We start from the raw sequence: 25,300 nt of genomic DNA, 5'->3' as shown, positions 1-25,300 counted from the left end.
TATACATATTTAGATTCTTCAATCTCTCCTCATAAGTCATTCGATGAAGACCATCCACCTTTTTGGTCACCCTTCTCTGGACCGCTTCCATCCTGTCTCTGTCCCTTCGGAGATACAGTCTCCAGAACTGAGCACAGTACTCCAGGTGAGGCCTCACCAAGGACCTGTACAAGGGGATAATCACTTCCATTTTTCTTACTCGATATTTCTTTCTCTATGCAGCCCATCATTCTTCTGGCTTTAGCTATCGCCTTGTCACATTGTTTTGCCGTCTTCAGATCGTTAGACACTATCACCCCAAGGTCTCTCTCCTGCTCTGTGCACATCAGCCCTTCACCCCCCCCATCGAATACATTTCTTTCGGATTTCCACACTCCATATGCATGACTCTGCACTTCTTGGCATTGAATCTCAGCTGCCATATCTTCGACCAGTCTTCCAGCTTCCTTAAATCCCGTCTCATTCTCTCCACTCCTTCCGGCATGACCACTCTGCAGATCTTAGTATCATCAACAAATAGACAAACCTTACCTTCTATCCCGTCCGTGATGTCTCTCACAAAGATATTGAACAGGACCAGTCCCAACACCGACCCTTGTGGCACTCTGCTCATCACTACTCTCTCTCCCGAGTAAGTTCCATTTACCATCACACGTTGTCTTCTGTCCTTCAACCAGTTTGCTATTCCGGCCACCACCTTGGGCACTCACTCCCAAACTTCCCGTTTTATTCACAGGCCTCCTGTGCGGGACCGTATCAAAAGCTTTGCTAAAATCCAACTAGATGACATCGAGTGCTCTTCCTCGATCCAATTCTTTAGTCACCCAATCAAAAAAGTCTATCAGATTCGTCTGACAGGACCTTCCCTTGGTGAAACCATGCTGCCTCTGGTCCCGCAATTCTGCTGCTTGTAGATAGTTCACTATTCCTTCCTTCAGCAGTGACTCCAATACTTTTCCCACCACAGAGGTGAGGCTAACCGGCCTGTAGTTTCCAGCATCCTCTCTGCTCCCACTCTTGTGTAGAGGGACCACCGCTGCTCTTCTCCAATCACTCGGCACTTCTCCCGTTTCCAGGGATCTATTGAACAGGTCACGCAGGGGAGCTGCCAGCACATCTCTGAACTCCCACAGTATCCTGGGATGAACCTCATCAGGCCCCATGGCTTTGTCCACTTTCAGTTTTCCTAGCTGTAAACAGAGTTTCGTCTACTCCACTCCCCTCCAGTTTCTTGTTAACTAGCGACGGTCCTTCTCCGGGGTCTTCTTTAGTGAAAACTGAACTGAAGTATTCGTTTAATATTTATGCCATTTCTTCATCTGTCTCCACCCATTGATCCTTTTCACCTTTCAATTTCACTATACCACTTTGGACTTTTCTCCTTTCACTGATGTATCTGAAAAATGTTTTGTCTCCTCTTTACCTCTTTGGCAATCCTTTCTTCCGCTTGACTTTTCACTTTCTTGATTACTTTCTTTATCTCCCTCAGTTTTACCAGATATTCTTCCTTGTGATCCTCCCTTTGGGATCTTTTATATTTCTTAAACGCTGTTCTTTTATCTTTTATTTTATCAGCCCACCTCCTTTGTGAACCAGATAAGTTTCATTCTTTTCTTGCTTTTCTTTACTTTTCTTACATGTATATTAGTCGCTTCAGTAATTGTTCCTTTTAGTTTGGCCCACTGTTGTTCCACATCTGTCGTTTTCTCCCAGCCTTTTAGTTCTTTCTCCAAGTGGCTAAAGGAAGCGATCAATTCTGCGTATTTGCTGCGAGGTAGGCCTTTGCCAGTAGGGCTTCGGGCCTACTGGCAAAGGTCTCAGGCGGTCTCATGGGCGGAATGTCAACTGATTTCGCGGCAGGAGATTTGCAGAGCTGTTACATGGAAGTCCTTGCATATCTTTGCGAGGCATTACAGGCTGGATGTCCAAGCGCCAGGACCAGGAAATTTTGGAGAGGGTGTGTTGAGAGCGAGCCTCTCCGGAACCCATCCCAGGTAAGGTCAGCTCTGGTACATCCCAGGAGTCTGGACTGATCCGGGTACGAACAGGGAAAAGAAAATTGATTCTTACCTGATAATTTTCGTTCCTGTAGTACCAACGATCAACCCAGAGTCCTGCCCATGGCTTGCATGCAAGTAAGGGAGAGTCCGCTCATTCAGCATTGGTTTAGTTTTGGTAAGCAGATCGATTTTGTTTAACCTGTTTTTATGGTTTGGGTCACAGTTGGGGTTAGTGATCTTGTTCGAGTTTACGGTACCTGTATATAGTTAGTTTGGTTTTGAGCCATTCTGCTTTGACATTAAGTAATACTGGCAGGCTGTGAGTGGCACCTTGGTATATAAGGCAGAGTCTGTCAAAACTTTCTTGACTCCATCTGTTGGAGGGGAGGCAAAACCCAGGAGTTTGGACTGATCCATGGTACTACAGGAACGAAAATTATCAGGTAAGAACCAATTTTCTTTTCAACCTTCTAACAAATGGGAGCCAATGCAAGGTCTTAAGAACGGGCGAGAGATGTTTTTAAGATTTGGTCCCTGAAACCAAATGTACTGTACTCTTTTGCACTATTTGGAGCCTTCTTAGCTGGTTCCTAGGGAGGCCTATATATAGGAAATTGCAGTAGTCCAGGCATGTAGTAATAAGCATATGGACTACTGTAATTCGGTTATTTTTTTCCAGAATTGGTTGTAAATTACTTTTTCCACTTTTGGAAAACTTGCAGTCTTTTGATTTCCTTTCTAATATGTTTTTATATGTTCACATGAGAGTCCAAGTCCTCTTCCCATCCTCTTTCGAATTTTAGCCTCCTAATTTGGTATTATGGCTCTGTCACATGTAAATACTTGTGGGAAAGAAACAGCCATTGATGATCTCCACAGCCATAACATTTCTGGTTTTTGGTGATCTAGGTTTAGCTTATTAAATCAGCCAAGCCTCTGCATCTCAAACATGCATTAAGCCTCTTCACTTTTTTTTCTGGCAATTAGTACCTGGGTCACAGTATATTTATATGTCATCAGCATATACAGTGTCGCGAAAAATTAGTGACTCATCTAGGATGGTCTACATTTTAGCATAATTTTCCTAGCATGTAGCCAGATGGACTAAGGACCAATGGGTTGTGCTCCCCTGCCAGCAGATGAAGATGGAGTCAAGATTTCAAAACTGATGCCACCATAGATAACACCCCTGCAGTGACCTCAGCCCTTCAGTATTTCTCTGTCTCCAGCAGATGTAGACATGCTTTCCCTATTGGGGTTGCTGTATCTTTTGGAAAACAAAATTCAACTTTTAAATTGGAGAAAAGATTGAGCCCCGCTGTCCTGAGATGATACCTAAAAGTCCCTTCCTCAGTTGAGAATTCCTGAGGTGATTTCTGAGATCCCTCAGAGGTGTGTCTTGGTTCGGTAGCCGGTTCCCAGTGTGGACTTTGCTGCTCAAGCAGCTGAAGGGTAGTGAGTGCAGGAAGCCGAATGCAGCATTGACTGCCAAAGCCCTCTCCCCCCTGCAGCCGGAGACAGTCTGTACTCAGCCGGTAAGCGTTGAGCCAGGTAAGTTGTGTTTTGTTTTGTTTTTGGTTTTTTTTAAAGGAAAGTGATTTACTTTCAGAGAAGAGGGGTTTTGATAAGACTTCCTCTGGTCTCCTTGCTCGCTGAGCCATACCAACATTGTTCCTAATCCCGTGGGGCATAGGGAAGTGGGCTTACGAGCAGTGGACTAGACCCTGCTTTAAACTTGGTCGGCACACTGTGTGGTAGGCCGCGGCGGCGCCATCTTGCGCGTGTCTTTGTGCGTCTCGTATTGCCCGCCATAGGACATCGGTATGCTCAGTGTGTCGGCTCTGCGCATGCACCGCACACAACGTTGTGCGCTTACTTAAGTGCACAACAAAAAGTAAGCGCAGGATACAGGAAAAGCTGTTCACATGGGCTGTGCGTGTGCCTCGCTGCTCCCCTGCCTAGGTGCTCAAAACTTATTTGCATAAATTTTTAAGCATGAGCTGCTCGAACGCACAGTTACCGCCACCAGTGGTGCTGGCAACCAAGAAACATAAGTGCCTTGCTCTCTGTGCTGCCTGTCATATTCGTGCTTCCCAGCCTGACCTGGATTCCAACTTTTATCAGCACTGTGAGGAAGCCCAAGGGAATTTGACCTCCCTGGACTTTGCTGAGACCGGTTCTTCCCATTCAGATGATAGATTGGCAACCTTAACTGGAAGTACTCCGGATCTGAGTAACTCCTTGGCTGGGTCTTCTATGGGAGAGGGAAACTTAAGATCTTAAGTCCTGAACCAGAACCCGTTCGGGCCTCCGACGTCTGTGAAGCTGAACCCGCAAGATCCACGCAGTAACGCAGTAGGCAAACGAGTCCATATGGCTTCAGCCCTGATCCACGTGTGGTCCATGACCCTCCTCCGGTTGACGAAGCCGTTTACCCCCTTTTCCGGCTCGCTGCCACCGAGGTGCTGTGTCCCTGGCAGGGGTCTTATCCGTCGACTTGTGGGGTTGAAAAGTAATGGGTAGCTGAGCCTTGTGAAAAGCCGCAGTCGCCTCCGCGATGTTTGTAATCCTATGAGTGATTCCCTGAATCTGAAAGGCCAAGCCAAAAGGGAAAGTCCAGCGGTATCTGATGTCCCTGTCTCGTAGAGCTGTAGTAACTTCCCTGAGCTCAAACCTTTTCTTGAGCGTGATTGGAGCAAGATCCTGGTAGATGGAAATAGAAAAATTACGCCACTGGATGTCCTTCATTTGGCGGGAGATTGTATAAACACGCTCCTTCAGCGTAAAACTGGTAAAGCACAGTACAATATCCCGTGGCTTTTGGTCGCGGCGGGGTCCCAGGGCGCGATGTGCCCGCTCAAATTGCACTGCAGAGGGTGCGCTCCTGGACTCTGAAGTGCTCTCACCTCCTTGAAGTAAAATGTCTTTACATATCAGGGCTGCAGTGCTTGCCACATCCGCAAACTCCGGATCCTCTGGGACCCCTCGGATCCGTAAATTATTTCGTCTGCTCCGGTTCTCTAAGTCTTCAACTTTGGCTTGAAGAGCATCTATTTCGGCAGCAGAAGTGTCCTGACGGGCAATGAGGGAATTAATTGCGTCTCCATGGCCATCTATCCGGGTCTCCGTGTCGTCCACGCGGCGTCCCACTGCTGCCAGGTCTTCTTTAATGTCAGCCATAGACGCCATGAGGTCGGATCTGTGCTGCTTTAAATCCGCCCGCAGGTCGATGAACCACTGTCTGGCCTCCTCCCGGGTGAGGAGAGAGGCTAGGTTCGCCGCACCGGGCCCCTCCGACTCGCTAGGCCCGGAGCCTGCATCTGTCGTTGCTGCCTGCGCCGAGCTCGGCAGGTCGGCGCCATCTTGGACGAGCTCCGCGGCGGCCTTGTCAAAAGAAAATTGTCGGAGGTCCGTCTGTTTTTTCTTGGCGGCCATCGGGGATTGCTCAGCACACTCCCCTACGGGGTCCTGGGCTAAAAGCGCTGGGATCCGCGGCGAAAATCGGCTATTTACCGGGGTTTTTAGGCTCGGGGGGGAGGAGCAGAGCCGACACACGTCCTCTCACATGAGCTGCAAACAGCGCCCCCCGGGAGAAGGAAACTTGACTGGGCCCATCCCAGTTCCCCCTGGGCTAGGCATGGACCCACCGGCCTTTTCTTGGGTGGAATGTTTCCATGGACGAAAGGCCTTTGTACAGGCACAGTCTACTTCCTTGCTTGCCCCAGTCCGGACGGAACCCTAGCCAGCCCCCGCTCCCTCTCCCATTCCTGTTGGCAGACCTTGAGACATGCCCTGCCTGACCAAGGGTATCCCTAGTGGAGACCCTGATGGCCCAGACGAAGAGCAAGATCCTTTGGAAGAAGGGGAAATTCCCCCAGGATTGGAACTGTATCGAACCATGTTACGGTTCTTTCATAGAGATGTGTTGCCGGCCTTGGTTTCCCAGACCCTAAAATTGCTGGAAGTTCCTGGGGCGGACTCTGACAGAACCAAAAAACCTCATTCTGATTTCCCTACGGAAAGCCTCTTGCTACTTTCCAATACTGGAAGCCATGCAGTAGTTGATTGACCTGGAATGGGATGCCCTAGAAGCAAGTTTTTTAAAGGGGGGGCGGGCGTTAGAAGCTCTGTACCTGCTGGATCCAGCAGTGAGAGAATATTTGCGTTTCCCTAAAGTGGATGCATTGGTCTGCACTGTCTCTAAGCAAGCAACTATCCCAGGGGAGGGAGGAGCGGCCTTTAAAGGATGCACACGATAGATGGAGTCTATCCTTAAACAAGCCTTTGCAGTAGCAGTGACCTTAAAGTTTTGCTTCTTGTTGTGCCCTGATAGCTCGTTCATGCCTACTTCTCTCTCAGGAGGTGGATGACTTGGGAGTGAACGTCAGTTGATGTCCCAGGTGCGTCAGTTGATGAACAGAATATGCCTGACAGTGTGGAGCTATTTTCAAGTTCTTGGTTTGATGGCGGCAACCTTGGAAGTATTTTATTTATTTAAACAATTTTTATATACCGCACCAAGGGGTAGTAGTCTATCCGTCTAGGCGGTTTACAAAGTAAAACATACACATTATCATTCACTTGCCGTGGGTGAGAGCTCACATGCGCCCACTTCAATGCTCACTGCTGTCATGTTGGAACATGCAGTCTCAAAACTATTCGACCAATGGGAGTCTGCTCTCACCTCAAGTGGTGGTTGCTGGAGGCTCATCTGAGCAGGGGGCTGTCCCTGTCTATCCGAACTGGCTGGTTTTTACAATGGACGCGAGTCCCTGGGGCTGGGGAAGTCATTGTCAGGAACCCACGGCCCAGGGACTGTTGGATGGAGGAAGAGGCCCTCTGGAACATCAGTCGCCTGGAAGCCCAGGCAGTGAGGCTGGTGTGCTTGCAATTCAGCCACAGAGTCCATGATCAAGCAGTCTGCATAATATCTGACAATGCAACGACGGTAGCCTACATCAACCACCAGGGAGAAACAAAGAGCCAGCAGGTGTCTCAGTAGATAGACCTCCTTAGGGAATGGGCAGAAATAAATCTACAGAAGATATCAGCCTCGCACATTGCAGGAAAAGACAACATCATAGCAGACTTTCTAAGCAGGGAGAGTCTGGATCCAGGAGATTGGGAGTTGTTGGCCAAAGTCTTTCAACTGATAATAGATTGATGGGGCCTCCTGTTCATCAACCTGCAGACCACATCTCACAATGCGAAGGTTCCACGATTCTTCAGTCGCAGAAGAGATCAGTTGACCCTGGGGATTGATGCTCTAGTTCAGACCTGGTCAGACAAAGAGTTGCTATACACCTTCCCTCCGTGGTCCCTGCTGGGCGGATCATTCGCAGAATCAAGCACCACAGGGGATTAGTCCTACTAGTAGCTCCAGATTAGCCCAGGCGTCCATGGTATGCAGACATGTGGAGGCTCCTGGTGGAGACCCCCTTGTACCTCCCACCACTGAGGGACCTGCTACAACAGGGACCGGTCCTTCACTAGGCTCTGACTTGATTCTGTCTTATGGTCTGGCCCTTGAGAAGGCTCGCTTGATGAATAGAGGATATTCTGCAGCGGTAATTGCCATTTTACTCTGTGCTCGGAAGTTCTCTACAGGTCTGGAGAGTATTTGAGGCCTGGTGTGAGGAACGCGGTGTCCCCTCCTCTCTCCCCCCCCCCCCCCCCCCCCCCCTTTGGGCGGTCAAACTCCAACTTATTCTGGCATTTTTGTAGGACGGCTTGAATAAAGGTTTGGTCCTTAACTCCTTGAAGGTGCAGGTAGTGGCTCTCTTCTCCTTTGGCCGCTGCGCGGTCTTTCCTTGTGTTTATTAACCTCGAAAATGGTGTTCCTGGTGGCTATATGCTCAGCTTGTCACATCTCTGAACTTACAATTATTGTGTTGGGAACCATTCCTCTGGATGACTCCAGCAGCGTTGCAGCTTCATACTGTTCCATCCTTCTTGCCCAAGGTAGTCTTGAGTTTCATTTGAATCAGTCCATTTTGTTGCTTTCCCTAGATAAGCACAGGGACATGGAGGAATATAGTCTCCTCTGTCATTTGAATGTCTGTATACTTTTGGTGCGGTATCTGGAAATTTCAGAACTGGTCCGAAAGACGGATCACCTGTTTGTCCTTCGTGGTGGAAGGAAGCAGGGCGAACCAGCTTCGTGGGCTATCAAAGCTTGCTGGATTAAGGAGGTGATCACAGGAGTCTGTGTGGAGGCAGGAAAGCCATTACCTTATCGGGTTAAAGCTAATTTTTCCAGGGTTCAGGCAGTCTCATGGGTGGAAGTTAGACTGTTGTCCCCCATTGACATCTGCCAAGCAGTAACGTGGTGGTCCTTGCACACCTTCTCCAGGTTCTGTCGCCTGGACATACAGGGCTGAGAAGACTCAGCCTTTGCAAGGGCAGTATTAACCAGACCACTGGCAGCCTCCCGCCCCGATTGGGAGAAGATTTTGTACATCCCATTGGTCCTAAGTCCATCTGACTATAAGCTAGGAAATGGAGAAATTACTTACCTGATAATTTCATTTTCTTTAGTGTAGACAGATGGACTCAGCATCCCGCCTCCGGCTGCTCAAGAATGGTGCTAAGGATTCGCCCGTGGAGTAGATATTGATTCTAAGAGATTACGGATAAGCCGTCACCCAGTCCCTAGATCAGGGCATCTATAATCTTGCAGGGATTCAGTGTTTGGTTGAGTACAGTTACTGTTATCCATTTTTATCAAGTGTTTTCGATAGTATGTCCACAGTGGCTTTTGAAGAGAATACTGAATGGCTGAGGTCACTGCAGGGGTGTAACCAGGGTGACGTCAGCTTTCAAACCTCATTCCATTTCCATCTGCTGGCAGGAGAGAATAACCTGAGTCCATGTGGCTACACTAAGGAAAACAAAATTATCAGGTAAGTATTTCCTCCATTATACTCAAAACATGTTTAGATCCTAATATAAACTCTGATAAGAAAGAACACTATTGAATAAATAACTCAGACCAAAGGATATGTATTGATTATTGTGAAAAAGTATGTGAACCTTTTATTCAGTAATTGGTGGCTCTTCCTTGAGCAGCATTAACTTCAACTAAATGTTTCTACTAACTCTTAGTCTTATATAATTCTTGAGGAATTTTGACCCATTGTTCCAAAGAGAACTGTTTCAATTCTGTGACATTTGAGGGCTTCCTTTCTTGAACAATTCACTTCAGATCTTGCAACAGTACTTCAGTAAGGTTTAGCTTGGGACTTTGACTTGGCTAATCCAAAGCAAGAAATCTCTTCTCCTTCAGCCATTTGGTAATAGATTTACTTGAATGTTTAGTCATTATCTTGCTGCATGACCCTCTTTTGGCTTCAGTTCAGGTAGAGATGGCCTGACAGTCTTTCCTAGCATTTTCTAATATAAAGCGAAATTCATGGCTCTGAGTGACAGCAAGCTGTCCAGGTCCTGATTAAGCCAAATAGTACCATACCAAACACTTAAATTGCCATGCTCAACTTCTGGGATGAGATTCTTATTTTGGAAGACAGGGTTTGCTTTTCACCAAACAAAATATTTGTTGTGACTGAAAAGTTCAATTTTTTACTAATCTGTCCAAAGAATATTATTCCAGAAATTTTGTGGATTATCCAGATTTTCCTGTTTGTACCTAAATCAGTCCAGATTCCTGGGTTTTGCATCCCTACAAGCAGATGGAGACAGTGTTTTACTGACACTGTACATAGTCCTGGGGGAATTCTATGCTACTGCGGAGCGCAGAATTTGCGCAGCATTCCCCCCCTGTGCAGAATTGCCAAATTCTGCACAGAAAATGGCAGAGGAGACCCCAGCATGCCGCGAACGGAGCGCGTGAAGATGAAGGCCCCGGTGAGAGTGAATGTGTGTGTGTTTATTTAGTTATTTAAACTCTTTTCTATACCGTCGTTAAGCTAGAAGCTGTCACAACGGTTAACAATAAGGCACTTAAAATAATGTTTAACTGTTACTTTAACATCTAGACAGGTGCCTGTAAGGTACGGTACAGAGTTTCATAATAGCTATAAGATGCTAGGTGAGGTTGTGTGTTTAGGTTTATCAGGTCGGTTCAAAATTATTAATAATTTACATGTTATCTGTTACTGCTTAAAAGTAAAAACACTCATGAGTAGGGGTGTTGTGTCAAAGCACAAACTCATCGCTTTCTACAATTCTTTGGATTCTATTCTCCATTCTCTTTGTGGTATGCTTGTTTAAATAGCCATGTTTTAGGCTCTTTTTGAATAGTTTGATGTCTTTTTGCAGTCTGATTTCTGATGGCATGGTGTTCCATAATGTGGGCTCTATCCCTTACTTGAGTTAGTCTTGCAGTTTTAACGGAGGGAATAGTTAGTAATGCCTTGTTTGCGGATCTCAGGCTCCTGTTGGACGAGTACATTGTGGTTTTTTTTTATATGGATTAATTTGTGTATGGTACATAGTGATTTGTATTGGTCAATTTTCTCAGTGGAAAAGGGTAAATAGTGGAGTGCCTCAGGGATCTGTACTTGGACCGGTGCTTTTCAATATATATATAAATAATATATAATATATATATATAAAACTTCTGGATTAGTAAAAAATTGAACTTTTCAGTCACAACAAATATTTTGTTTGGTTATATATATATATATATATATATATATATATATATATATTTATTTTGAAAAGCACCGGTCCAAGTACAGATCCCTGAGGCACTCCACTATATATATGATCTGGAAAAGAATACGACGAGTGAGGTTATCAAATTTGCGGATGATACAAAATTATTCATAGTAGTTAAATCACAAGCAGACTGTGATACATTACAGGAGGACCTTGCAAGACTGGAAGATTGGGCATCCAAATGGCAGATGAAATTTAATGTGGACAAGTGCAAGGTGTTGCATATAGGGAAAAATAACCCTTGCTGTAGTTACACCATGTTAGGTTCCATATTAGGAGCTACCACCCAGGAAAAAGATCTAGGCATCATAGTGGATAATACTCTAAAGTTGTCGGCTCAGTGTGCTGCAGCAGTCAAAAAAGCAAATAGAATGTTAAGAATTATTAAGAAGGGAATGGTTAATAGAATGGAAAATGTCATAAAGCCTCTGTATCACTCCATGGTGAGACCGCACCTTGAATACTGTGTACAATTCTGGTCGTCTCATCTCAAAAAAGATATAGTTGCGATGGAGAAGGTATAGAGAAGGGCAACCAAAATGATAAAGGGGATGGAACAGCTCCCCTATGAGGAAAGGCTGAAGAGGTTAGGGCTGTTTAGCTTGGAGAAGAGACGGCTGAGGGGGGATATGATAGAGGTCTTTAAGATCATGAGAGGTCTTGAACGAGTAGATGTGACTCGGTTATTTACACTTTCGAATAATAGAAGGACTAGGGGCATTCCATGAAGTTAGCAAGTAGAACATTTAAGACTAATCGGAGAAAATTCTTTTTCACTCAACGCACAATAAAGCTCTGGAATTTGTTGCCAGAGGATGTGGTTAGTGCAGATAGTGAAGCTGGGTTCAAAAAAGGTTTGGATAAGTTCTTGGAGAAGAAGTCCATTAATGGCTATTAATCAGTTATACTTGGGGAATAGCCATTGCTATTAATTGCATCAGTAGCATGGGTTCTTTTTAGTGTTTGGGTAATTGCCAGGTTCTTGTGGCCTGGTTTTGGCCTCTGTTGGAAACAGGATGCTGGGCTTGATGGACCCTTGGTCTGACCAAGCATGACAACTTCTTATGTTCTTATTCTCTGTTCAATGGGTAGCCAGTATAGTTCAATTAGAGTGTCAGTGATATGGTCCCTTCTACTTTTTCCAGTCAGAATTCTCGTCGCTGTGTTTTTTTCAGTTTCTGGAGTGTTCTAATTGTTGTGTATGGTAAACCCAGGAGTAGGGCATTACAATAGTCAGTGCTTGCAAAGATTAATGCTTGTAGCACCGATCGGAAGTTGTTTGTTAGCATGGGTTTTAATCTCCTAAGAGTCATAAGTTTGTTGTAACCTTCTCTTATTTTGAAAGATATATGTTGTTTCATATTCAGTTCAGTGTCAGTTATCACTCCTAGGTTGCGTACTTTTTCAGCTAGTTCAATCTTTTGGTTGTTTTTGAGTGTGCTAGGATTTTGGATAATTTCTAGATTTTTTTTATTTTTCTAGATGTAGGAATTCTGTTTTCTCTGTTAATAATTAACTCCATTGGTTGAGAAGCTGTTTGATAATATCTAGATACATATTGGCTAGGTCCAGAGTTTTTTCGATTGTATTGTCAATGGGAAGAATTAATTGAATATCATCAGCGTATATATAGTGCATTATGCCGACTCTAGCTAATAGGTGGCATAGTGGCAGCATGTATATGTTAAATAGTGTGGCGGATAGGGCCGACCCTTGTGGGACTCCTGTTTGAAGTTCTATTTTATTTGACATTGTATCTTTGATCTGTACTTGGAAGTATCTGTTATTTAGGTATGATTTGAACCATTTAATTGTATTATTGCCCAGTCCTATTTCTTCTAGTCTATTTAGCAGTATTTCATGGTTTACTGTATCGAATGCCACTGATAGGTCTAGCATTACCAGTATATAATGTTTACCACTGTCAAACCCTCTCATGATGTTGTCTGTTAGTGCCAGCAGGAGAGTTTCAGTGCTATAGTTTTTCCGAAATCTGTGTTGTGACGGGTATAAGATGATGTTGGTTTCTAAGTGTTCTGCTAATTGGTTTTGTACAGTTTTTTCTATTAGTTTTGCAAGTTCTATTAGTTTTGCAAGTTTTGATACCGGCCTATAGTTGCTAAGGACAAGGGGATCACTATTTTTTTTTCTTTAAAATTGGTTTCACTGTTGCTCCTTTAAGTGTATCTGGCATGGTTCCTTCTGTTAAGGATAGATTAATGATATTGGTTAGAGTCGGAGAGGCTGTGGAGGCTAATTTTTTTAAGTCTATGGTTGGTATTGTGTCTTGTGAAAGTGGGGCAGGATTTAGCTTTTTTAGCTTTGACTCTACTTCTAGTTCTGAAATTTCAGTGAAAGCTGTCAGTTGTTTAACATCTCTTTTTTGTATTTTGATTGTTTGTGTTGATGATTTTGGAATCTTTGTTTTTAGGTTCATAATTTTGTCCTTAAAAAAATTAGCTATTTCGTTACATCTATTTGCTGGTAGGTTTGGGGAAGATTCATTTTTGACATTTGTGAGGTTTTTAAATATGGTGGATAAGGTTCTGGGGTTGTTTGCAAATTTTTCAATTTTAATACCTTAATATTGCTTTTTTGCGTTGAGGATTACTTGTTTATAGTAGGCGAGAAGTTTTCTGTATTTTGTCAGGTCTTCTGCTGTTTTATTTATCTTCCATTCTTTTCCTTTTTTTCCTCAGATTTCTTTTGATTTCTTTTATCTTTTCATTGTACCAGGGGTTTGTTTGTTTGGCTTCTTTGATGTTAATCACTTTCGGGCCGATACAGTAAAGTCCGCGGGAGAGCGGACTAACGCCTGCTCTCCCGGCGCACGCACTGGCCCCTTGCCGGTGCGCGCGATTCACTATGCAAATTAGGCGGCGCGGTAGAAACGGGGAAAAGGAGGCGCTAGGGACACTATTGCGTCCCTAGCGCCTCCTTTTTGACAGGAGCGGCGGCTGTCAGCGGGTTTGACAGCAGACGCTCAATTTTGCCGGCGTCTGTTCTCGAGCCCGCTGACAGCTAAAGGCTCGGAAACCGGATGCCGGCAAAATTGAGCGTCCAGTTTTCGACCCGACAGTCGCGGGCCGAATTCAAATTTTATTTATTTTTTTACTCTTCGGGACCTCTGACTTAATATCGCCATGATATTAAGTCAGAGGGTGCACAGAAAAGCAGTTTTTACTGCTTTTCTGTGCACTTTCCCGGTGCCGGAAGAAATTAGCGCCGACCTTTGGGTATTGGCAATACGGCCCCCGTGCAGGAGGTCGCTCCCGGACCCCCGCTGGACTTTTGGCAAGTCTTGTGGGGGTCAGGAGGCCCTCCCAAGCTGGCCAAAAGTCCCTGGGGGTCCAGCGGGGGTCCGGGAGCGATCTTCTGCACGCGTGACGTCGGGAGCCAGGAACCAAAATGGCGCCGGCGCTACCTTTGCCCTGTCACATAAGGGCAAAGGGCCACCGGCGCCATTTCTCAACGCAGCCATGGCCAGAGAGCTGGAGATCGCGCCGGGACCCCCCCCCCCCCACTGGACCCCAGGTAATTTAAAACATTTTGGGGGGGTTCGGGAGGGTGGGGGATTTGTTTTAAAGGTTCGGGGTGGGTTTTAGGGTTGTTTTGGTGTGCCGGTTTTCCCGCCCTCCCCCGATTTACGATTTTTAACGATTTACAAAAAAAAAAACACGACTATCAGATTTCCCTCCCCCCCCCCCCCCCCCCCCCCCCCCCCCCAGCCAAAATCGATCGTTAAGAAGATCGATCACACGATTCACACCCCTAATGCACAGGGCATGCCGGGCTCCATCTGATATTACCCCCATGTGTGAGGACTGACATCCTGCTGTCCTGGGACAGCGCCTGTTGCGGGTAAGCAACTTTGCTTTATCCCACAAATCTCTGTAATTCCTACTCTCAGGAAAGAGAATCTTGATCCAAATGGACAATCAGGTAGCCATGTTCTATATGAATAAGCATGGAGGCACAGGTTCACGCACCCTTTGCAATGAAGCCTTCCGAAAGGGTTTGTAGGCTGGTCATCACAACACCCATCTCCAAGTGACCTGTCTACTGGGAATCCAGAATACATTGTTGAGCCATCTCAATCATTGCGGGCAAATGCTGCAGGGCGGCTGTTCCTCGTAATGTTAAAGGGAATGTGAATGATGAGACATCGGAGGATTCCGATGGGGAATTGGCCTTCTCACCTCTAGAAAAGGGAGAAATTGCATATGCTTGAGAGCTGCTTCAGACTCTACTCAAGATGTTTTTCTTTTTTCACAGAGATGTCCCAAGTATGTTGGTTCAGTCCCTGAACATGTTGAGTGTGGCTTGAGTTCAATTTTAAGTTAAATGTCCTGTTTCTCGCCACCCCCCCGGTATCCAAGTCAAGAGATATTGGGTTTAAAGTAGGTAAATGTGGCTCTCGAGGTTCCTCATTTCCACATGGAAAATCTGAGGTCCAACTCTGAGGTCCGTCATAGCGGTGCTACGCCAGGGAGAGATTCCTGAGGTTCATGGTCCTAAGGGAACATTTTCAGCTTCAATCCCTTTCCTTCGGCTGGCAACGGCTCCATGTACCGTCATCAAAGTGATGATGATGGGGGTGACCACATTACAAACAGAGGGTGTGTTGGTGCATCCATATCTGGATGATTGGCTCATTCGTGTGAAATCAGAGAACCTCTGTCGACAATCGCTAAAAAGGTACCGATGCACTTGAAGTCTCTAGGATGGATGGTGAACCTAGCAACAAGCCATTTAGTCCTCTTTCAAACTCTGGAGTATCTGGGAGCTCAGTTCGACACCCTGGCGGAGAGAGTGTTTCTCACAGAGAGCGACTGCTGAAATTGCAGACTCAGATTAGGCTTCTGCTAGAGCTTTCGGTGCCCAGGGTCTGGGACTATTTACAAGTCCTAGATTCTATGGCAGTGATATTGGAATTAATGTATTGGGCATTCATGCATATGCTGCCTCTGCAGGGGGCTCTTTTCTCCCGCTAGAATAACATAACATGAGAAATTGCCATACTGGGTCAGACCAAGGATCCAAGCCCAGCATATTGTTTCCAACAGTGGCCAATCCAGGCTACAAGTACCTGGCAAGTACCCAAACTAAGTAGATCACATTCTACTGATGCCAGTAATAGCAGTGGCTATTCCCTAAGTCAATTTGATTAATAACAGTTAATGGACTTCTCCTCCAAGAACTTATCCAAATCTTTTTTTTAAACCCAGCTACACTAACTGCACTTACCTCATCCCCTGGTAGCAAATTCCAGAGCTTAATTGTACGTTGACTGAAAAAGAATTTTCTCAGATTAGTTTTAAATGTGCTACTTGCTAACTTCATGGAGTGCCCCCTAGTCCATTATTGGAGGAGTTTCATCTTCCTCTTCCATTAGAGGGGGCAGCCAGGGTCAGTCTTCGTGGTGGCTTACTCGCACCAATCTCAAGCGTGTTGTGGAATTGGAGGGTGGAGGTGCAGGGCCAGTGGTCAAAACAGGAGGCCTCATGGTTGGTCTATCGGTTAGAGACAAGTGGTACATTTTGCATTGCTTGCCTGTCTGCCAAGATTATGCGGCCATCCTGTGTGGATCCTATTGGACAATGCAAAGATTGTTGCCTATATTTACTATCAAGGTGCAACCAAGAATCAAAACACCCAGGAATTGATTCTCTGGGCATAGCAGCACTTGTAGTGGTTGGCAGTGTCTCACATCACCGGAGTGAACAATGTTCAGGTGGATTTTATCAGTCAGAAAAGGTTAGACACTGGGGAATGGGAGCTATCAGAGGCAGTGATGTGTCTCATTCGTGGAAGATGTGGGTTCCCTACCAAGGAGAATACCAAGGCGTTGCGGTTTTACAGCCGCTGACCAGAATGCGGTACAGAAGGCATTGGAGCTCTGGTGCTGCCGTGCACTCGAGGAATTCTTTGTCGTCCCTTCATGGTCTCTAGTCAAGAGATTATGGTGGGTAGTGAAACATCTGGGCAATGTGATCCTGGTAACTCCAGAGTGACCACATCAACCATGCTTACCAGATCTGATCAATATGACCATAGACGGGCCCCTGAGTTTCAGACATCGACACTTCCACCAGTTTCAATATTTTTGGGTCAGGTGGCTCACTTCTGACTTGAGGCTTCGCTTCTGAGAGGAGACAACTGAAATGCAGGGGAAATTCCAAAGCAGTTATTTCCACCTTTATTGCAGGCTAGGCGACCGTCTACATCCTCAACATATGTGCAAATTTGGAGGATCTTAAGAGTCCTGGTCTGCTGTTGACTGAGTGCAGCCTCAGCCTGTTCAGGCTATGGTGTGCATATTTTGGCTCTTCTACAGAAAGGTTCTGCTCGAGGGCATGGCCTCTTAACTCTGAGAATCCAGGTAACAACAAAGAGTTGTCTCCAGGGTAAGGTGCAAAGGTATCCTCTGTCCGCACATCCTGGATGTTATACAGATCCTTCAGCGAGCTAAGAACTTGTGTCCTCAGGTATGGAGCATTTGTCCATCTTGGAATCTGAATCTAGTCCTTAGGCTCAATTTGAACCATTAAAAAGAGCTATGGTTAAGGACTTGACTCTTAAAGTGGGTTTCTTGGTGGCTATTTGTTCAGTCAGGAGAATTTCAGAGCTCCAGGTGCTGTTATGTCTAGATCCCTTCTTACAGATGTTGGATTCAGGGGTATCTTTATGCATAGTGCCGCCTTTTCTGCTTGAGGTAATCTGTGTTCCATCTTAGGCAGTGGAGCTTCCAGCTTTTCCGGAGTTGGATTCCTCTACGCTTCATGCAGGAGAGCTTAGGTTCTTAGATGGGAGGCATGCCTTATTGAGATATCTAAAGGTCACTTATGATTTCCGTAGGTCGGATCACCTCTTTGTTCTGTGGCGTGGTCCAAAGAAAGGAAATAAGTCGTCTAAGGCTACAGTTGTGCAGTGGCTGAAAGAAGCGATAGAGTTGACTTACATTTTTAAAGGGCGCTCGCTGCTGGGGGTTTAGGGGTGCACAGAACGTGTTCTCAGATGACTTCCTGGGCTAAGTCACAATAGGTGTCTCCACATGAAATTTGCTGGGCGACTACTGGGAAGTTGTTGCACACTTTTGCTAGGCATTATCATTTGGATGTCTGGGTTCTGGCTTCCATGTGCTTTGGTAAAAGTGTTCTTCAAGCAGAACTCTCCAAGTCCCACCTGAGTTAAGGGGAGCTTAGGTACAGCTCAGGAGTCTGGACTGATCTGGGTACGTATAGGGAAAGGAAAATTGGTTCTTACCAGCTAATTTTCGTTCCTGTAGTACCACAGATCAATCCAGAGATCTGCCCATTTACTGGGCGTGGGGGGGAGAAGAGAGTCTGTTGTTTGTACTGTTTGTTTGTATATAGTGTGGAGGAGTTGGAGGTTTTCAATGCTGATCACTTATGTTAAATTTGGTTAATGTTTTCCATTGTCTTTTTGGGCAACTTCATCTTCTTCCGGCTCGTTGGAGGAGGGAGTTTGCTTAGATAATTATGGTTGTTGCTGTCATCGTGGCATGGGTTCAGATCAGTACTGAGGGACTGCAGGTCACACATTGGGTTATGTACAGTGTCAGTGAAATTTTCTGTGTCTCCATCTGCTGGCAGGGAGGCAAAACCCAGGAGTCTGGACTAATCTGTATTCTTCCAGCAAGGAGGACAAAACCAATCATACATTTTTGTCCTCTGTCGACCTGAAAAAGTTGAAGCCTTCCTATTCTGCAGGGATACCTTGCAAAAGGCAATATCTAATGTCTACAATAAAAGTGCTTGTCATCTGCTATAGGAGCCAAGGGAAAGGTGTAGAAAAGGATGGGAGTCTTTCTGCTCAGGATTCCTGCTGACAGTTCAGTGATTCGGGGCTAGGGTTGCCAGCTGAACCCAGCTTGGCTGAACAGGCGAAAGCAGTCTTGGCCTTGACTCTTTGCCTGCATGAATTTGTATTTCTGATTATCCCATTGATTTCCATAAGAGAATAAGCACTGCAAATCCATGCATTCAGAGAGGCATGGCTCAACCTTCTTGGTCGACTGGAGTCAGTTGGCATCCCTATTTGGGAGCCCAGGCAGGAACTGTGTGGGGTGATGCACTCTGAGCTGCCTGGTATAACTGCATTACATTTGTCTTTATATCAGGAAGGCTGCTGATGGGAAGCCTGCATCTGGGGCTGAGCTACCTCCGGAGTACCTCACCAGCCCTCTGTCCCAGCAATCTCAGGTAAGCAGCACTGTGCAATCCTTGCAGTGAAGACCCTTGCTGCAGAACATCTGTAGGACTGCTTGTGTTGTGAGAAGAATTTAAGAGTCAGATTGCCAGTGCCCAGGCTGGAGGTACAGGGAGCACAGTTTTGACCCTGCTGTTCTGCTGGAGGGTGGTCAAATGGACAAGTCCCAGACATCAAACCTCAGCAGCACTGCACAATTTGAAGATATCCAGCCTTGCAGTGTTTTGCAATTTTGTGGGAGTGGTGTGACTCCTGAATTAACACCTCAGGGTACAATGAGCAGGACTTGCACACTTGAGTTGCATATAAGGAATAACTAGCAGCCTGAGGCAATGAGCAGGGCAGGTAGATAGTTAGAAGCTGGATGCAGCAAGTGGGTTAAATAGTGATGGGTAAGTGAGTGGGTGGAGAAGTGGTTAGAACTAAGTACCATCCTGGGTCAGACGAATGATTCATCATCCCAGTATCTTGTCTCTGACAGTGACCAATCTGGATATGGCGAGGCAGATAAGGGGAGTGGAAAATGAGAGAATGCTACTGGAGGGAGGGGAGCTGGAAGCTGCAACCAATGAGCAGGGCAGGTAATGGGGGAGGGTAGTGAGTGTGATGGGGTGAAGAAGGTGGAATTGGGAGCAGGTGTGGGGAGGGTGGAGTTGGAGGCAGTGAGTGGGGCAGGTGCTGGGAGTTGAGGAGCCTGGCAGCCAGGTGCCACCCATCAGTGCTTGTGATAGGGATGGGCTCCTCTTACATGACCCTTGTTTCGCTTTTTGTTTTTTTCAATTTTGAATAAGACACAGGCTGGGGAAGAGGAGAGAGGAGCAGCAGGGACAGAGGCACAAAGCAGCAGAAAGGTGAGCCCAGCTCTTAGGGAAATGTGCAGATTTTTTACCCCAAACACGCTGTACTGGTGTATAACGGAAAGCACCGGCATGTGCCTTCCTCTGCTGGGAACCCTCCTCCTTTGCAGCTCCCTGCCATACTTTCTGTGTTTGAGAGGCTGCAACAGAAGTGCAGTAATTTTAGTATGAATTTCTCAACAGTGCAAGTAGAAATCATAGCTGTCCTAAATGGAACTTTTCCAGCTTTAGCAAGTCTCTGGATGAAAGTAAGAATTCCCAGTTAGTGCAGTAAGGCTGTACATTCACAGATTGGGGGGAGAACCTTTCAGCAACATCTACTTCTTTCGAGGTTTTGCCCACCTCTCGGGTCAGGTGTCCTGCTGGGGTTTGTTTGTTATTTTTGTCATAAAAATTCAGTTCTGTGTCCATCAGCCATTCTCACCCTGCAGTGTCCATGCACCAAAGGGTATGTTGTACTTCAGAGAATTTGTTTTTGTTCATTTTGTTGCAGTAAGATAAACTGAAGGGTAAGCAACTTCCAGGGCAGAGGGGTTTATTGAATTTTGGTCAAGATTCTGTTTGTTACTCCTGAAGTGAGGTCAGGGAGCAGCCAGGCATTGTTCAGTCTGCTCCTGCATTTATTGCAAGAGATAGCATAACTGATCAGCCAGTATTAAATATACATGCCTCAAAACTGCTGCTTCCAGACTGTCTATAGTGGTTACTCTCCTGGCTGGCTTTTCTGGGTGTATATGAGATTTCTTCTTCGTTAACCTGTCTTTCCCTTATCTCTGCAGCTTCCACCCAAGAGGGATGAGGCTGCATTACAGGAGGAGGAGGAGCTACAGCTAGCCATCGCACTCTCACAGTCTGAGGCTGAAGAGAAGGAGAGAGTGGTTAGTTTTGGGAGTGAGAAAAAGAGCAATGGCCAAAAAGTTGGCAGAGGGAGGAAGGAATGAGTACAATGCATGGAGGCCTCTTTGTGAGCAAAATAATTTACTTAACATTTGTCCATGAAGGTTTATATCAATACTGAGACATTATTCTGTTATTTAGAGGCAGAAGACAACTTATTCTGTGTACCCGAAGACTGACCCTATACCGGTTACCTCCTCAGCACCTCCGGCCAGCACACTCTATTCCTCGCCCGTGGTGAGACTAATATATACTTCAGTACTGTGTCAGTTGCCTATAGGCTGGAATGGGGCCTGGTGCAGTCATACTGGTCCTAATCACTGCTGCCATGGCCACTCTTTGCAAGAGGTGTCACAGGGCTGCTCTCTACAGCAATGTTGCAGGGCTACTTGTGTGTTTCTTATTTTATATTGTACTGTTATTACTTGTTGGGAATCACCTTGTGCTACCCTGGAAAAGAAGAATAAAAGTCTAAATAAAATAATTCTTCAGCCACACATCTCTAATAGACTTCACAGTTACTTTAAAAACACTTTCCTAGTGTGTGGCCAGATGGACTCAGGACCAGTGGGTTTATGCTTCCCTGCCATCAGATAGAGACGAGTCAGGTTTCAAAGCTCACCCTAGATCCACCCTGCAGTGATCTCAGCTCTTCAGTATTTCTCAGTCTCCAGCAGATGCAGACATGCTTTCCCTATGGGGATTTCTGTACCTTTTGGATGGAAAAAGAAATTCTGCTTTTAAATTGGAGAAAAGATTGAGCCCTGCTCTCCTGCGGTGATACCTAAAGGTCCTTCCCCCAGTTGAGAATTCCGAGATGATTTCAGAGATCCCTCTGAGGTGTGCCTTGGTCTGGTAGCCAGTTCCCAGCGTGGACTTTGCTGCTCGAGTAGCTGAAAGGCAGCGGGTGCAGGAAGCTGAGCGCGGCAGTGACAGGCAAAGCCCTCTCCCCCCGCAGCTGGAGACCAGCTCTGTACTCAGCCAGAAAGAGCCGAGTCCAGGGCTTATGGGCTGTGCGTGCACCTCGCTGCGGCCTGCGTAGGCGCCAGAAATCTGTGCACATAAAATTTTAAGCACAAGCCATTTGAACATGCAGTTACCATCGCCAATGGCTCTGGCAGCAAAGAAATATAAGCGCCTTTCTCTCTGTGCTGCTTGTCATATTAGGGCTGTAAAGTCTGACCCGGATTCTTGCTTATGTCAGTACTGTAAGGAAGCCCAGGGAGAGTTGGGCCCCCCCCCCCCCAGGCTTTGCTAAACCCGGCTCCTCCCATTCAGAGGATGGGTCAACCACAGCCTTAACCAGTAGTATCCTGAATCTGAGTAACCCCGGGACTGGGTCATCCAGAGGAGAGGGAAATTTAGCGGTATCTACCCCGGTAGCTCCTGGGCTAGGCATGGACCCGGCCGTCTTCTCTTGGGTGGAATTCTTTCAAGGCTTTCAAGCCTTCGTACAGGCGCAGTCTACTGCCTCACTTGCCCCTGTTCGAATGGAACCTCAGCTGATAAACCCTCCCTCTCTCAGTCCTATCGGCAGACCTCGAGGCATGCCTCGACTCACCAAGTGTATCCCTGGCAGGGACCCAGATGGCACAGACGAAGAGGAGGATCCAGATTCCTTGGGGAAATCCCCCCTGGTTTAGAACCGCATCGGACCGTGTTACGGCTTTTTCATAGAGATGAATTGCCGGCCCTGGTTTCCCAGACCCTGAAGATGCTGGGAGTTCCTGGGGTGGTCTCTATAATGGAACCAAAGAAGAATCCCGTTCTGATTTCTCTATGGAAAGCCTCTTGCTACTTTCCAGTACTGGAAGCCATCTAGGAGTTGATTGACCTGGAATAGTATGCCCCAGAAGCAAGTTTTAAAGGTGGACAAGCATTAGAAGCTTTATACCTACTGGATCCGCAGCAAGAGAACATTTGTGTTTAAAGTGGATGTGCTGGTCTGTGCCATCTCTAGGTGAACAACTATCCCAGTGGAGGGAGGAGTGAAATTAAAGGATGCGCACGAAAGGTGGATGGAATCCATCCTTAAACAGGCCTTTGACGCAATAGCAATGACTTTACAAATTGCTTCTTGCTGTGCCCTGGTAGCTCGTTCATGCCTGTGCCTCTCTCGGGAGGCGGATGACTCAGGAGAGAATTCCAGAGCGGTTATGGAATCTGCCGCCACCTTTTTAGCTGACACTGGCTCGGACCTAGGCTGTACCTCGGCTAGAGTAGTGGCCTCAGTGATTGCGGCCAGAAGACAGCTATGGCTGCAGAATTGGTCAGCAGACTCAACTACCAATCTCACAAAAATGCCCTTTAAAGGATCACGCCTCTTCGGAAGCAAATTGGAAAAGCTGGCCAGTAAATGGTGCGAATTTCCTGTACCCTAGCTACCAGAAGATAAAAGAAAGCAGTTATAGCGCCCCTCACCTATGAGAGGTTGATCCAGGGCTGGGAGGTCTCAGTCCTTTCGGAATCAGCAGCCCAAGAGAGATCAGGTTTGGGTTTGTCATGACGACCCCACCCCCCAATGAAGTTTGCCGACCCACCCTCGGAACGCGGAGATAAGGGTGTCAACTGTCCCTCTTCTACCAACAGTGAGGTCGAGATCACTTTGGACAAATGGGTACTGGAGGTCATACGAGAAAGATATGCGCTGGAATTTCTCAGTCTCCTCTGGATATATTCACAATATCTCCTTGCCACACCCAACACAAAAAGCAGGCAGTGGAGACTACCCTGTTAAGGCTCCTTGGGATAAGGGCTGTAATCCCAGTACCTGCGCTCCATGAAAATATGGGGCATTATTACATGTATTTTATTGTACTCAAGAAGGAAGGTTCCTTTCGCCACATCCTGGACCTTAAGAGCGTCAGCTGATATCTGAGTGATTTATTTCCGCATGGAAATCCTATGCTCCGTGATAATGGCCGTATATTCAGAAGAGTTCTTAATCTCCCTGGACCTATCCGAGGCCTTCCTTCATATTCCACTCTAGCAAGAACATCAACATTTCCTACGCTTTTCAGTACTGGATGGCCAATATCAGTTCCAGGCACTGATCTTTGGCCTGGCTTCCGCCCCCAGAACATTTTCCAGGATTACGGTGGTCATAGCACAGCGTTGAGAAAAGAGGGAGTCCTGGTGCACCCGTACTTGGATGACTGGATGATCCGGGTAAAGTCTGTGGAAGAGTCTCCAGGTGACTAACATGGTGACCTCCTTGCTTCAGGAACTCGGATGGGTCATAAACCTGGACAAAAGCAGTTTCAAACCCTCCCAGTACTTGGAATATCTGAGAGTCCGGTTCGACACCAGACAGGGCAAGGTCTTCCTCCCGACCACACGGATAAGGAAGTTGATGTCTCAAGTGCGTCTGTTGATGAACACAATACGCCTGATGGTGTGGAGCTATCTTCCAAGTCCTCAGTTTGATGGTGGCAACTCTGGAAGTAGTGCCGTGGGCAAGAGCACATATGTGACCACTTCAGCGCTCCCTGCTGTCACGTTGGAACCCACTGTCTCAAGACTATTCGATTTGCCTCCACTTTCCGATGGAAGTATGCTCTTGGCTCCAGTAGTGGCTGCAGGCAGCTCATCTTGTCAGGGATGTACCTCTCTCCCCTCCGAACTGGCTGGTCCTCACAACAGACGCAAGCCTCTTGGGCTGGGGAGCTCACTGTCGGGAACTGAACGCCCAGGGGCGTTTGACCAAGGAAGAGGCCTTCTGGAACTTAAACCGCCTGGAAGCCCGAGCAGTCAGATTGGTGTATCTACAATTCAGCCATATACTCCAGGGTCAAGCTGTCCGTGTAATTTCGGACAACACAACAATGGCAGCTTACATCAACCACAAGGGTGGAACCAAAAGCCAGCAAGTGTCACAAGCGATAGATCTCCTTATGGAATGGGCAGAAATACATCTACAGATGATCTCAGCCTCCCACATCACAGGAAAAGACAAGTCAGAGCCGACTTTCTAAGCAGGAGAGTGGGTGTAGTTGGCCAAAGCCTTTCAGCTGCTAGTAGACGGCTGGGGTCTCCTATCAACCTACTGGCCGCATCTCACAATGCGAAGGTTCCCTGCTTCTTCAGTTGTAGAAGAGATCCCTTGACCCTGGAGTTTGATGCTGTCGTTCAGACCTGGCCGGAAAAGGAGCTGCTATACGCCTTCCCTCCGTGGCCCATGTTGGGCAGGGTCATTCTCAGAATTGAGCACCATGGGGAATTAGTCCTACTAGTGGCTCCAGATTGGCCCAGGCATCTATCTCCTGGTGGAGACCTCCCTGTACCTTTTACCACACACAGACCTGCTACAGCAGGGACCGGTCCTTCATGAGGATCCAACTCTATTATGTCTTATGGTCTGGCCCTTGAGAGGGCTCACGTGACAAAGCGAGGATATTCGGTGGCAGTGATTGCTACCTTACTCCATGCGCGGAAGTTCTCTATGTCCCTAGCATATGTGCGGGTCTGGAGAATAATTGAGGCCTGGTGCAAGGAACATGGTGTTTCCCCTCAGACGGTCAAAATCCCTCTAATTCTGGAATTTTTGCAGGACGGCTTGAATAAAGGTTTGACCCTTAACTCCTTGAAGGTTCAGGGGCGAGGTGAACAGAACCTCCTGTTGGCTCATTCCGACAT

At 46.7% G+C, this 25,300-nt stretch overlaps 1 protein-coding gene across 5 annotated transcripts in view; it reads left to right on the top strand.

Moving 5' to 3' along the window:
• Window positions 1-25,300, top strand: part of HGS (hepatocyte growth factor-regulated tyrosine kinase substrate) — a 95,959-nt gene that overhangs the window by 25,186 nt on the left and 45,473 nt on the right. For 2 of the 5 annotated variants that reach the window (XM_029599103.1, XM_029599102.1), the window contains exons 9-12: window positions 18,823-18,904; window positions 19,703-19,762; window positions 20,548-20,646; window positions 20,807-20,902. In XM_029599103.1, the coding sequence (XP_029454963.1) occupies window positions 18,823-18,904; window positions 19,703-19,762; window positions 20,548-20,646; window positions 20,807-20,902 (337 nt within the window). The remainder of the gene's footprint in view (window positions 1-18,822; window positions 18,905-19,702; window positions 19,763-20,547; window positions 20,647-20,806; window positions 20,903-25,300) is intronic. The other 3 variants (XM_029599106.1, XM_029599105.1, XM_029599104.1) reach the window with 2 other exon arrangements.

The sequence above is a fragment of the Rhinatrema bivittatum genome, chromosome 4 (assembly GCF_901001135.1).
Source record: "Rhinatrema bivittatum chromosome 4, aRhiBiv1.1, whole genome shotgun sequence".
Classification (NCBI taxonomy): domain Eukaryota; kingdom Metazoa; phylum Chordata; class Amphibia; order Gymnophiona; family Rhinatrematidae; genus Rhinatrema; species Rhinatrema bivittatum.
This window is presented reverse-complemented; position numbering and strand designations above follow the sequence as displayed.